This window comes from Haemaphysalis longicornis, unplaced genomic scaffold, assembly GCF_048455015.1.
Source record: "Haemaphysalis longicornis isolate Haplotype H1 unplaced genomic scaffold, Haemaphysalis longicornis Haplotype H1 scaffold_1, whole genome shotgun sequence".
NCBI lineage: Eukaryota > Metazoa > Arthropoda > Arachnida > Ixodida > Ixodidae > Haemaphysalis > Haemaphysalis longicornis.
In genome coordinates this window covers 452392376-452405996 of record NW_027526203.1, presented here as the reverse complement: position 1 = coordinate 452405996, position 13621 = coordinate 452392376, and the positions used below count along the sequence as shown (strand labels likewise).

Here is a 13621-nt window from a genome sequence, read left to right as displayed (position 1 = left end):
GTAAGGGGCGTTCGAGTGCGTCCTTTCCTGTTCCCAGATTAGAGTCTTTTGAGTACCATATTTTCTGATATGTTACGGAGACAGAGACAAATATATATATATATATATATATATATATATATATATATATATATATATATATATATATATATATATAGAGAGAGAGAGAGAGAGAGAGAGAGAGAGAGAGAGAGAGCTTACATGCGCAGGTGGACTTGGCGCTGCAAAGGCTTGCTTTTGTTCTGTGTCCAGCCGAGACCACCGATAAATGGGATCCCTGGTTATTGAGCACAGGATCGACACAAAATCCAGTAAAGACCCGAACATAAGAAAATGCCGAAACAGAGAGTACACATACCGCCAAACTAGCTCGATTTCTTTTTTTTTATTTCAGGGGGAAGACGTGTCGGAATGGACTGAACGCGGACTCTTGCAGCCTTCTGCAAATTTCTATTATTTGCGGCTAAGGCTATTTATATTAGGTTCAATTTTCACTGTAGTCAGGAGCTTTTTGCCTTCTCGAAGTTCGAAATTTTCACCTCAAGAATGTCCAAGTAAAGTATTGCCACTTCAGTAAGTTTTACGAGTTCTCCATTGTCGAAGGCAAATAAATTAATTAAAGCTGCTCCCCAGACGAATAATTTTGCAAGAGAATGGCCGCCGAATAGCGCCTGTTAATATTTTTATTGCGAACATATATCTTTGTATTGTGACGGTACATGGTTTGAAATTGACCCGGTACTAAAGGAAATCACAATGAACAGTGCTAAGTACAGTGAGTGAAAAATATTTCGTTTTCAAAGCTGTCAAGCATCCTACAAAAATTTCGTAGCTTATTTAATAAACAGGACCTTTTTTGTTCGTTCATTCAATGGTGTTGTATTTTATTGTTCGTTTGGGCAGTACAATACATAAATGACGGCGAGGCAAAACAAAAGGAGGTATACCCTCCTGACTAGGCTTCACCCCGCTTGAGCAGCAACAGAAGCAGCTGTAGTGAACAAAACAGCATACAATATACAAATAGTCTTCAGACATATGAAGAAAGGAAAAAAAAAACATTTCACTACAATATTCGTAGAATAACGTAATATATAGCAATCACGTCATAATTTTTACTAAGAGCCCACATCAGCTCAGGCAACATAAACCAATACAATGAAACACGAGGACAAAGATGGCACTTCAAGTACTTAACATACAAATTTGCATCATTGTAATGATAACTCATTCGCGGAAAGAAACAGGATTCGAGCAGTACTTTTGAATTTGTGAACATTCCGGCAACTCTTGGCAATTGATATAACATCAGGGTAGTCATTGCAAAGCTTCATTATCAAATAATCCATCATCTGCATGCCGTAATTTGTACGTGGCCTGTCTACAACATATGTGTGACGTGGCGAATACCCAGTAGTTCTATTTAAGAATTTATTTGTTTCGCGGATATTGTGTTTGGAAATAAAACGTGGCTTTCCTCTGAGGTTAGTGATTGTGAGTTATCATTGGCTAACCATGTTTCTAAATTCAGGAAAGATAGAACAGTGTCTCGCGGTGGCGGTGTAATTATAGCCGTTAAAAAGAATATGCAAGTTGGCAAGATTTTATGAATAGAGATCCTATGGGCGATACTCCGCCTATCTGATTCGGTAAGTTGTGCTGTCGGAGTCTGCTACCGACCGTCGGAATCTTCCTCCGAATTTATTAAGCATTTGTACGAATCACTATGTTTCATACAAAACAATACCCAAAATACCCAGTAATGCTGGCTGGGGACTTCAATTACCAAGAGATTGATTGGAGTTAAGGCAAACCACAAGGCAACACAAAAAATCATGAATGTCGATAATTTCTTGATCAGTTATCTTCGTTTAGTTTCAGTCAAATTGCCCCCTTCCTTCAAGTATCAACCCAATTTTGTGCTGACTACAGAACCAAGCAATACGACCGTACATGTTTTAGTTAGCATCAGCGATCACAGCGTAGGGCACTTCGAGGCACTATTACAAAGCTGCAAAACCGAGAATAAAACAAAAACAATTTTTGATTACAGCCGCGCAAACCGTGGCATTATAGAAGCCGAAATGCTATCATTTACTGCGCAGTTAATTCTTCACTTCCTTAGCGCTCTTAGATGCAAATAACTGGCAAATTGTTCCCGGTAAGCTTGTGGATCTGGAAGAAAATTACATCCCAGGAATTAGTACCAAGTCATCGACGCAAGGCGAGTGGTTTACGACCGCCGTTAAACGCTGTATAAAAAAAATCGACTGTATTCAAAAGCGAAACGGCCTGATTCATCCAGTTACTGGAAGCGCTATAAGAACAGTATAAACTGTGAAAGCAGAAATCGAGGCAGAAAAAAATTTTCGACAACGATATATCAAACCTACTGCAGACCAACAAAAGAAAATTTGGGAAAGTAATAAATCCAGACTACTCATAATCATCTTTCATAACATTATCCAAAAATGGTACAGTTTTTTTCTAGTCATAAGATGCAAAGGAATTCAGTTCTGTTTTTTATTCTGTCTTTACGATTTAAAACCCATTACCAATCGATCCCATAATGCAGTCCATAGGTTTAGCAATGCATGACGTGCTTGTCACGCATGAGGGTATTGCTTCAGCCATTGACAGACTCCCAGCCAACTCTGCACCACGCCCTGATGTGATATGCTCCAAACTACTAAAAATAACTAAAATAGTCATATCCCCGATCCTGGCTGCTCTATTTCAGCAATCCATAGACGCAGGATGCGTACCATTTGCTTGGCGAATAGTCCGTGTCACCCCTATCTTCAAGTCAGACGACCCATCTGTGCCTCTTAATTACAGACCGATTTCCTTCACCAGCATAGTTTGCAAAACATCTAGGACATGACACATAATATTATCGACCAAAACAAGCTACCTAGCAAAACACGGCTTCTTTTTTTTTCAATCAACTTGGTTTTTTGAAGGGTCGTTCTTGAGAAACTCAATTATTCGAATTAGCTACTGATTTCCATAATGCGGTACATTCGTCCTCACAAATAGAGGTTATATTAATAGATTACGCCAAGACTTCTAACAAGGTCTCTCACATCGGTCTGATGAAAGAGCTTACTACTCTTAATATCCGCACTAAGGTGAACAGGTGGATTAGTAACTTCCTAACCAACCGGTATCAGTCAGTACCATTAATGACCATTCCTTCCCTTTAGCTCAAAAACTTCTGGTGTCCCGCAGGGCCAGTCTTGGGTCCTATCTTATTTTTAATATATATATATATATATATATATATATATATATATATATATATATATATATATATATATATATATATATATATATATATATCAATAACATCAACAGTAATATGTTTTACTATTCGATTATTGGCGGACGAATGCGTTATTTATCGACAAATGACACACCCCCATAATTCCTTATCCTTGCACGCAGACCTTAATCAACTGACAAAATGGTTTATGGATTGACAGATGGAAATAAATGTATCCAAAACTAACGACATAACATTTACCTAAACTATCATGTTAGATCGCTGTGGCTATTTTATTAATAGTATGACTACACAAACCTTAACCATGGTAAAATACTTGGGAGTCTACATAGCGTCTGATGTAACCTGGAAACATCATATCGATGCAATAACCAGCAAAGCGTCTAAATTACTCGCATTCATTAGGCTCAATCTGCATTCAGCTAACACATCCACACAGCTTATGGCCTACCAAAAACTAGTTCAACCAAAGATAGAATATGCAGTACTAATCTGGAACCCTCATCAGCCGTATATCGTAAACTTGAAGCACTGATAAATAGAGCTGCCCCATTCATTCTCAGGAACTGCTTACGATCAGCAAGCATAACAAATGAAAAATCCCTAAACTTACCACCCCTGCAACAACGACGCCTACATAGTTTTTTATCGGTTTTCATAAGCTATACCACAGCCAGTCTTCGTCCGCTGTCTCGAACATTAAACCCGGTAATCGCGTTCGTTTCTCCTCTAGATAATTCATTCAAAGTAATTCACCCGCGCGTACTAACCTATTGTAATTCTCGCCGCTTTTACTTGCTATCCCTCACCAGAATCAGCCCCAGCTAACATTTTCACATTCGATTACCGCGACTCATCCATCAAACAGTTACAATTATTTCTCAATGTCTAAATTGTATGAATCATTTTTAATGTTTCAGTTTTTCATTTCCAATCATTTTTCAATGTTGCCGTCCTTTATGGGTACCCTTAATGTGCCACCATGCATTTCGGAAATATTTAGACGAAGGACGTGAAGGACACACATGAAGGACGTGTCCGTGTCCTTCACGTCCTTCGTCCAAATATTTTCGCTCTTAAAAGTTTTCATCATGAAATACCAACTAGCTAGTGCTCACACGTTCTTAAGTGATCATGTTTGTATTTGTATTTCCATGATTGTTGCAGTTTTTTATGTTATAATTTTTTTCGCCCCCTTCCCTACGTAACGCCCGTAAGGGCTTTTAGAGTAAATGAACAAAAAAAAATCGGAACAGGCTGTCGACTAGCCGTTTCTAAAACGCCTCTTTCACTTATTTATTCTGGCCCCACCCGGGGCAACTGGTTCTACGTGGTTCACGCGCTGACATACGCTGAAACGCGAAACCCCCTTAGCCTCCCTCTGAAGCACGCGCTCTACTCGAACCATAGCTGCGGTCTTAGGTAAGCGGTCGGCTCCGCAACAGCACCAGTAAAAAGGAGTCTATGAATAACGGCCCGCTCTTCCTTCCATTTCATCCTCACTTTCAGGTAATCTTCTCCTCTATTTTGTTTTTCTCGCGCTCTTTTTGCAATCATTGTCATTCATTCTCCTCTCCAGTCCGCGTTCGCTCCTTCATCGTCCCCTGTGCTCCTGGTGTTCGCCCGGTTACTCCCACAGTTACGACGTGCGTGAGGTAGGAACGGGAAGTTTAAAAGCGCGAAGAATCGAACGGAAATTAATCAGCACCTTTATTTGTTCCCATCTATTCTGTAATTGTGGTTCTCGGTGTAGAAAATACGCCTGGGTGCATCATTCGTTTCCGCACAGCTAACAAACTTTACAACCTTATTGCCTGATAGCGATATAAATATAAGCAAAAAAAATTCCTAGAACAACATTTGGTGACGATGTCCCCAGGCCTAAATGTCCCTGCACTCAAACGTACGTCCATCGTGGGCAAAAACGCCGGTAAGCCTAAGTGTCCCTTCCAAAGGGTCCTGCACCTAAATGTCGCGTTCACACCGAAATGCTCGAATGCCGCGTGGGCGCACGTTCTGCGCGCGCTCGCCGCCGGCTTGTTTTTTATTTCTGAACACGATTTCTGAGTGTACGATTCCCAAGCAGAAACCTTACAAGCACAAGAAGAAAGCAAGGCGAAACCCCAGAGAAGCACGGTAGCCACAAGCCCACAATGCTGGTAAATCTACCACAGCATATTGCAACGGATGCTGAATCTTCGTTTATATCTCTGTTTGCGCGAAGGAAAATCTGACCCCGGTGAAAGGGCGTGACAGTAAGCAACTTAGTCGCAGAGCTCTCGGTCGTGCTGTTGTCTCTCCTCAGTGCTCAGATGGTGAGATGAGCAGCCAGGCGTGCATGCGTGCGCAGATGAGGGACGTGACGCACGAGAACCTGGTGCGCCTGGTGGGGCTGACCACGGAGGATCCGAACGTCGGGCTCGTCATGGAGTACTGCCCGCGCGGAAGCCTCAGGGTGAGCAGGCTATGTGGCTTCTCCTTTCTGGCGCCTCGCGCCTGCATGCAGCGACGCCACAAAGAAATGCTTCAGCAAGTAAAAAAACTCTCCTCATTGTCGTAATAGTTGCGCCGCACGAAGTGGTCGGTAATAGACGCGGGGTTTGTTGTTTGAGAATTGTGTAACTGTAAGGAGTAAGGTAGAAGACCTCGCTGTAGTTGATGGAGGAAAATTGAAGCCGAAGTAATTTGCACCAAATGTATCCTTATTGTGTCGCTACAGGAAATAGACGAGCCAACAGGCGATGTCCAAAGCTTTGGAGGTGGTACTGGATAATAGGAGAGCGTCTTCTTTGGCGTCCTCCTGGATAACTGCCCAATTTTGCTCCTGAATCAAAACGGCCGCTTATTTGGTTGTTATGTTGAGCTCAAGGAAACAATTGAGTGCCGCAACACCATTCTCATGGGTGTGACGGATGCTGTTTTCCAGAAACCTTAGTGATCGCTACGAGATGCATTGCGTCGGTTAAGCCCCATTGTTGCCCGAGGAACTGCTTGTTGCTTCGAGGGTTATCTTCAAACTTAACGGGTTATCATATTTATCGTCATAAGTTGCCGTAATTATTTCGCACATGCGTGATTTCCCCATTTGGCTTGATGCTACTTAAACAATGCGATCTTTGTATCCACTGTGGGATTATCAATCCATCCCTTCCCTAAGCAGCGTGGTGTATCGTACCAGCTACTGCTGGCCGTAACCCAGAGGGACATAAGAAACGACAAGTGCACTATGCTCGGGGGTATTTATTGCTGATTTAAAGAGCACGCAAGGAGCGCGGTTATCAGCGACTGGGTTAGGCCGGGTATCTCGAGAGCAGGGTTTACGAGATAATAGTGGGGATTTCAAAGAAAAATGCCATCAGGTGCGCGGCTGTAATTGGTTCGTGTACTCACGCATGAGCGCGTCACTAGGTCCCTACTCATGAGTATGTTTGCTCTCTTAAGCGTAACTTCGAAGGACGCGGGTTCAATTCTCGGCCGGGGCGGCCGCTTTTCTGACGGAAGCGAAAAGCGAGAACGCCCGTGTGTTCGAGATTTCGGCGCTCGTTAAAGATCTCCAGGCGGTCAAAATCAATCCTGAGCCCTCCACTACGGCGTGCCTCATCGCCTGTGTAGCGTCGGCACGTTAAACCTCATACTCAATCAAGCAAGCGTAACTTCGCCGAACGAACGTTCTTCAGTTTTTTTACAGGTGATCATGAAACCTAACATAAGCAAGCGTGTCGGCAAGGAATAACGCCCAGCCATTGTAGCAGCGTTTCTTTTTGGGGGCGACGAATACGCAAGGGAGTGTAAAAATAGTGAGGGTAAAAACGAACTGGTGCGGTGTAGCCAACCGCTCCGACGAGCCGTGGGTCAGAGAGGACGACGCTCTGCAAGACAGCAGGGAGGACCTAATGACTACAGCCAAAATCCACGCATTTATGATTTCCTTTCGAACACATAAAAAGGATTTCGAACAGCATTGATTTTCAATAGTGTCTCCGCTACCAAGAGTTTAATGTGACAGGTGGGGGCCCTTAATTGAACACCGAAGGAAACAGACCGTCGTTGCTACGCGCACTTAAAATCGGACTCCTTGCGCCGTGCTTGTGCTCTTGGCCAACGCATTCGCTTTCTTTCTAGGTGCAGGGCATAAGAAGCCGTTTTAATTAAAACGCACGTGTCTTTACCGCGTCGGGCTCTCTAATACGACCAGTTGCCAAGACGACAGCAAGCAACGACATGCCCGTATATACGCCTTGTTCCGAAAGCATCACATTAAGTTGTTGCCGTTAGATAACCGCTCTGCCGGCCATCGTAAATTTTGAGAGAGCGACCTGCAGCCACTGTCTTCTCAGGCTTGAACTTTGCGCCTGCTTTGGAGTGCGTGACCCGTTGCGAAGGCAGGCAGCATAGCGCGAATTCAGGCTCATTCGTGTATAATGCTCGGCGGGAAGACAGCTTGAGCAGAAACATGAACTTCCGTAGGTGGGACTTTCCATTTTTTTCCACCAGCTTTCCATTGCTTTGCTGAGATAAGTCCAAGTCGATTTTTCGGTATTTTAATCGTCTTTCCATTCTTTTAGCGTAAACGGTGAGAGAAGCGCATTTTTTCTTTAACACTTGCCTGTGCTGCTGCGCCATTCCCCGTGTAATCTGCACCGTGTTATCTCACCGTTGAGCAGTCGCACTATACCTCAGCATCACTATCATCTTTCCCTGAGATATGCCGCAATTCTCTATCTATATTGTCATAGAGCTAGCTCCCTTGCTTTCCAAAGACGTTGCCTATGCTGGCCGGCCCTGGATACCATGTTCCCGAAGCAATGGATTAACACGAAAAAATTGTCTTTTAATACTGACCTGCCAAAATTTATTTTAGAGTTCCCTCGTTTGATCTTCTCCACCAACTTCAAAAGCTCGGCCTGTATGGCTTGCAAGCAACCCCATAGGGCACCGAAGTCACTATGACCGGACTGCATTTTCTGCATTTTACTCGCGCGGTGGCTTTTCGTGGAAATCTCAAGTGCAATTTTTTTAAGAGACGGTTATTCCAAACATAGTAAAAATGTAAGCTCAATGTAGTTCTAAACAAACCAATACACGGGCCTATGGCTTTTACCTATGCGGATATAATTATTACTTTTTTTGCTCTAGCGCAAGCTGCTCGCGTTACAAAAATGATTTTCCCAGTTGACTGAGCCTAATGACTGATCTCCGAAGCGTCAGGACTTAAAGGCACACATTGTTTGGGACCACATGTCCGGGGCATCAACCGTACTTCAACACGTACATCCGACGATTATGTCCGTCTCGCCGTGAAAGTCACTGATCTCTTTCCCTCCTTCCTTTTTTTCTTTTCCAGATTTGAGCAAGAGTCATAGGTTGACACTTCGACACCTTAACTAATAGTTCGACGGGTGACGCAACTGCGCCGTGCGCAAATACGACTGAATCCAATTTCGTGGAGCGAAAAGTTCCGGGGACGGAATCCAATTTCCAATCGCGGCTGCCGATTTGGCTATTATGCTTCGTCCGGCCAATGTTTATGCCCACCGCAAATCGATTGTGCCATGTTTTCGGCCGTCTTCCGCTTTACCCACCGTTCTCCAACTCGCCCGATCGAGGAGACGCTAACTCGCACTGCCAATAGAAGACGCTCGCCACTTCCTCCGGGGCTAACATTAAGCTGTTAGCTCTACGCAAATCCGCACAAATGAACGCAGCACGGAGTGCAGATCCCGAGAGCTATGCGGACAATTAGAAAGGAATAACACGAGATTTCCGAGTCCTTTTCTTCGAGGGATTGATTTGCGCAGGATACGGGGATTGAGCGTAGGGCCAAAATTAAAACGAAGAAACTGCAAGTAGTATTCAAATGGACTTTTTTTCTGCGATGCTCGCGTAATGATCTCAACGATACGTGAATTTGAGCTGTGCATATAAAAACCCCAATGCTGTCACGGCAATTGGAAATGTCATGCTTATTCGATTAATCCGATTTCGTGTACCAAATAAAGGCAGTTCTATTCACAAGATTTTGCTCATCGCGACTGCATACGGGCAGAGATGGGCTTTTCTTCGAAAAAAAAAACAGAATAATCCGCATGGTCAAGGGGACTGGAGATTTCATGTCTGTAATTATGAGAAACCAACGCTTTCTTTGTATTTTTTCTCAACGTCGTAAGGTCGGCGATCACGTAACACTTTATGCACGTGGCTCCAGTTTCTCTTGAGTGCTGCATCATTTGTAGCGTGTAACCGATATTCATGCCTCCGGTCTCAATATTCACCCGCGTCGTCTTGCGATGATCCCGTGGTCTTTACAACGCTCCCATTAGCTCGCTTCGTGTGGCCCTTCTCTCAACAGCCGACTAGACGCGTTCAGATCAGGCTACTTTTAAGAGCATTCGAGTATTGTGCGCACCGTTCCACGGAAGCTCTCGTGAGCTAGCGTCGCACCACCGTGCGAAGTATATTAGGGAGGAGGGAAGGGGAGGGTAAGAGCTAGGCACTCCAGAAAGAAAATTAACAGCGACCACGTTCATTATAGCCATGTCAAACCTGAAGGCAAAAGCGAAGTCTCGTGCTTTAGTGTACCCCCTTTTACACCAAAGCTGTATACCTCTATCTCGCAACGGTTTCATCGCCGTGGCCAAAAACGATATTCATGGCCAAAAACTCCAAGGCGCCAAGGCCCAGCCCATGCGTCAGGCTAATCAGGCATAGAGCATAGAGCTCAGGATCCGTTTAAGCAAACCACAAAAGAAGCATCGAAACCGCATTATGGATCATAAGGCACCTGGAAACAATGCAACCCCCCAACAGGTGTTCCTGGTAAATATTATGTTTGCAGACTATATTTGAAGGCCAGGCAGGACTAGTGTCACTAAATAGAGCAGTTTTTGCCCTAGACGCTGAGCGCATGCGTCAGGCTATGCAGGACCCAGCCTTTGCCACCAGAGAAGCCGAGCGTAGTGACAGTAGATATGGTATTAGAGTACCCCCACTGAGGCACACAATTCAGCAACGGCGGCCATTTTGTCGTTCATCAATGTTGCGAAATTGCCGCATCTACGGCCTCGCCGTTAAAATTTCGACCGGGTCTTTTGCTTACATTACCGAATATGCGGCAAAACGGCATCTTTGGACACGCTTCTGCTGCTGAAATGCTGTTAACCATGTTATCTTTCATTCGCATTCGGAACGCCGTCAGCCGCGCGCAGCCGCAGAGCAGGGAGGACAAGTTAAGCCTACCACAGTTGACTGCCGTGACTCCAACGTATAAACAGCAAAACGGCGGCGCCCATAAATCGTCGCAGTGTAAACAAATGTCACGTAATGTGAACTGACCATGTGATCATGACGGTGGCACGGACCAATTGGAGAAAAGAGTGCCGATACTTTGTACCCTTATCTAGTAACACTAGCCGAGAACAAGTGACAGGGCCGCCGAGAAAACGAGAAACATTTCATACCCTCCTCCATCACCATTTGTAGTGGTTTACAACAAATTTGCTGGACGACCACTTTTGCAGGGCGGGACGGCGACCAATTTGTTTTCCGCACGCACTTGGAGTGAAAGGAGGGTCACTAGCGTCAGTGGCTTTTAAATCACACAAGTTGTAGCAACCAAAAACGCGTTAAGCCCGTACTACATGGAGCGATTTCGCCTGCGAATTCGCTGATGCGGCGCCGCTCGTGCGGCAAAACCACCTTTTTTCGTTGCTGCGGCAAAGTGCCAAACATTTGAAGCGGTCGAGCAAACGCCGCTCGTGCGGCGTGTGCGGCGTAGAGGGGCCGGACCTGCGGCCAATAGGAGCACAGCTCGGCACCACTTGCACGCTTGGAAACCAGATGGAGTTGCTTGTATGAGCGCGACAAAAGCGCGGTCACACCAAAACGTTTGTCTTTTCTGCTGTGTGTGCGTATATTGATAAATAATTGGCGATTCTTATATAAAACCGCAAATAAACTTATATTCACCGCAAACCAGGCAGAAACAACTTGCCAAGAAAGTAAAATAAAACCACCCTTGTTAAAATCACAACAACCTTTGCTGGTGGCAAACTTAATTCAGTCTGCAAACAAGGCGCATCTGAAATGCGAAAATCGCGGCGTTCGCAGGCCCCATGTAGACGACAATTCCAGGCATTGCGAACTTCGCAAGTGCGAGTGTTCGTTCCAGCGGATTCGCCGGCGAAATTCGCTCCATGTAGAACGGGCTTTACTCGTTCCCTTTTTCTGTTTCGTAGACAGTAACTGTGGCGTCACTGAAAATAAAAGTAGCCACATATGTAGGGAAATACACGGATAATTACAGGCCAGTGCGTTGTAGGTTGTATTTGTAGGTACTTTAAGAAGGGAACTCTTAGCCACTCGCGGTACATAACCCTGATTGCATCCGTTGTAAAAAAAAGACGAGGAAAACTAGGTTGAGTAACCTGGTTCTGAGCTTCAAAAGCTACCATTTTTAGTCATGCCGCAAATGCCACAGGCTTCCAGTGTTAGTTTCATATGAGTCGTGCATGTCCATGAATTTGAAACTGCGCTTTTGAAGCAGTCACAAACTTAGACGGCCACCCCAGATAAGACGTAATAAAAATGTGAAGCGGAATGTCGTTTCCGTCTTGGAAGTGCTGCTGGAAATATCAGCGTGACAGGGAATAAATATGCACGCATTTTTGTTGTCTTGTCCGCCCGCAGGACCTCCTGGAGAACGAGTCACTGAAGCTGGATTGGACATTTCGTTACTCTATCATCAATGATATTGTGGAGGTAAGTAATCACACTAGGGAAAGGACTTTGTCACTGCGGGACATTGTGACCATGAGCCCACCATTTGAGCAGGTATTTTTGGAAAAGGCCGCCCAATAGATAACTCCGCATAGGCTGACGGACGTTTCGACTGGAGGACCAGTCTTCATCTGAGTGAAGACTGGAGTGAAGATGAAGACTGGTCCTCCAGTCGAAACGTCAGTAAACCACTGTTTTTGTTTTCAATCGTGAGTCAAACATTTTCTCTTCTACTGCTATATATATATATATATAGTCTGGAATCAAAAACTCACACAGAGCGCGAAAAAATAAGGTTAGTAGAGACAGACACACGAGAAGGACATTGAAAATAAAAATAAAAGTTTACTGACGTTTCAGGGAGAGGACTCCCTTTCTTCTGAAAGGGAGTCCTCTCCCTGAAACGTCAGTAAACTTTTATTTTTATTGTCAATGTCCTTCTCGTGTGTCTCTGTCTCTACTAACCTTTTATATATATATATATATATATATATATATATATATATATATAAGGGCGAAAGAGAGGGGTGAAAACAAGATATGCCCTTGCACCACGCATTTGGTATGGGCGTGAAAAAAAGACTACAAAGAAATCACAGTCACCTGGTACGAACGCGTGCAAGGGCATATCTTGTTTTCACCCCTCTCTTTCGCCCCTATTGCCAGGGGGGAAAGGGCAATAACTTTTTCCAAATTTTTTCGCGTTCTGTTTCTTTTTTGTTGTTGTTGTTTTCTCATGTTCATTCCGCGTCAGTGGAATTTTTTTTGCCTATGTCAAGCGTGCATGGGCATATCTTGTTTTGACCCCTCTTTCACCCCTGTTTCCACGGGGGAAAGGGGGAATTACCTTGTTAAATTTTTCTTTTTCGTTCTGTTTCTTTTCATGTTTGGCTCTTTTTCTCATGTTCGTACCGCGGTACTGTAGGTTCTTGTTATACTTTTTTTTTCTCTTCCACTTCTCTCCTTTTTCTGCCCACCAACCATGATCCCAGTGTACAAACTCTCCTTTCACTTGCCCTGCCCTCGCCCTTGCTACATTTTCTGTATATATATGACCCTGAAACCAACCATTCTGTACTCTGAAGAAAGGAAGTCCTCTTCCTGAATAAACTTTTATTTTTATTTTGTATTGTTTTTCTCGTGTGTCTGTCCAGTTACCTTATATATATATATATATATATATATATATATATATATATATATATATATAGTCTGGAAACATAAAAACTCACACAGAGCGCGAAAAAACAAGGTAAGTAGAGACAGACACACACAAGAAAAACATTAAAAATTAAAAATAAAAGTTTCCTGACGTTTCAGGAAGAGGACTTCCTTTCTTGAACGTACCATATATATATATATATATATATATATATATATATATATAGTCTGGAATCAAAAACTCACTCAGAGCGCGAAGAAATAAGGTTAGTAGAGACAGAGACACACGAGAAGGACATTGAAAATAAAAATAAAAGTTTAGTGACGTTTCAGGGAGAGGACTCCCTTTCTTCAGAAAGGGAGTCCTCTCCCTGAAACGTCACTAAACTTTTATTTTTA

At 43.8% G+C, this 13621-nt stretch overlaps 1 protein-coding gene across 1 annotated transcript in view; it reads left to right on the top strand.

The window, feature by feature from the left end:
• The window catches only part of LOC144156049 (atrial natriuretic peptide receptor 1-like), a 116331-nt gene that overhangs the window by 70242 nt on the left and 32468 nt on the right, over positions 1-13621 (top strand). The window contains exons 12-13 of the mRNA XM_077687829.1: positions 5637-5741; positions 11972-12043. Of these exons, the coding sequence (XP_077543955.1) occupies positions 5637-5741; positions 11972-12043 (177 nt within the window). The remainder of the gene's footprint in view (positions 1-5636; positions 5742-11971; positions 12044-13621) is intronic.